At 23.7% G+C, this 1,470-nt stretch overlaps 1 protein-coding gene across 1 annotated transcript; it reads left to right on the forward strand.

Moving 5' to 3' along the window:
* Positions 1 to 350: 350 nt before the first annotated feature.
* Positions 351 to 942, forward strand: LOAG_15559 (hypothetical protein; the record flags this gene model as incomplete). The annotated part of the gene is made up of 3 exons (XM_003151049.1): positions 351 to 404; positions 594 to 683; positions 862 to 942. Coding segments are annotated over 3 exons (225 nt in total), but the record flags the coding sequence as incomplete, so codon positions are not given.
* Positions 943 to 1,470: the final 528 nt, after the last annotated feature.

Raw genomic sequence — 1,470 nt, forward strand, 5'->3', positions numbered from 1 at the left:
CTTTTTTTTCTTTTTTTTTTTTTTTTAAAGAAAAAAAAAGACAAAAATTCATTTACAAACAAAGATTTGCAAATTTTAATGTTTACCAAAATAAAATTTAAAAAAAAGAAAAGCAAAAATAAACGATAAAAATGGTTCCAAATATTTGTGCAAGAAGCGCGCAATTATATGCATATATTATTTATATATTGTATTGTATTTTTGCGCACAATTGTGTTTTTGGTTGAATTGTTGCATAGTTTGCATGGCATGTTAGCAAGCTTGAATGTTTGTGATTTTTTTTCCCCCCCAAATTTAATGAAATTTTTATCAATATTATTTTAATTATTTAATTATCATACATTTTATAGGGTAAACCTGGACCAATAGGACCACCAGGATTAAAAGGCGATATTGGATTACCTGTATGTATAAAAATTGTTTGATTATAATTTTAATAAATTGATAATTGCTAAAATTAATTTTTTTTAAATTTATAAATTATAGATACCCATATTTTTATTAACAAATTTGTTCATTTTGAATATTTCTAAAAAAAAAAAAGTAAATAATTAATTCATTTTGAATTATTTTACATTTTAGTTTCCATTTAGGGTGCACGTGGTCCAACCGGTGATCGAGGATCACCAGGAGAAACTGGTGAACGTGGTCCACCTGGAATGCAAGGTGAAAAAGGCGAACAGGTATATAGTGATATTGATTTAATTTTTAATCAAATATTTATATCAAACTTTATATAGCAAGTTAAAAAAAACAAAAAAAAGAGAGAAAAACAAAAATTTTCAGTTTATTGTAGAAATTTTTTAGAATTTTTTATATCACGAAAAATGAATCGTAAGATTTTGGTTAATGTTATTTCAGGGTATTCCCGGTTTGGATGCACCATGTCCAACAGGACCTGATGGATTACCAATGCCATATTGCGCCTGGAAACCACTTGATGTTTGTTATTACATTATTCATTTATTGAATTTAAAAAATTTAAAATAAATTCAACTACGTCCAAGTAATTTAATTATTAAAATTAAAAATCCAAAAAAAATTTAATACATGTTCAATTTGTAATTATAATAATATACAAATGAAATCAACAAGACTAATATATATTTCAGCCAAATGTTCGAACAACATATGGGTAAGATCAAAAAATGAATGAACTTGATAATAATAATAATAATAAAAAAAAAAAAAACTTGGCATGCAATATCACTGATTAATTTTCCTTGTTAACGATTTTTTTTTCCTAAAATTAAATTTTAGCATTCATTTTGCTTTCTTTTTTTCATGCTATTATTTCTTATTTTAAAATATAATTATTGATTAAATGTTTCGGGAAATTTGTTCATTTTTTCTTCGCTCTTCCTATTTTCTGATATAAGCCAAATTTTTGATTAGTATTTGATAAGAATTTAAATTATCATTTGGACTTTTTTTTTGTTATTATGAAATTAAATTATGCTTAGTTATACT

This window comes from Loa loa, assembly GCF_000183805.2.
Source record: "Loa loa unplaced genomic scaffold supercont3.2169, whole genome shotgun sequence".
Lineage (NCBI taxonomy): Eukaryota > Metazoa > Nematoda > Chromadorea > Rhabditida > Onchocercidae > Loa > Loa loa.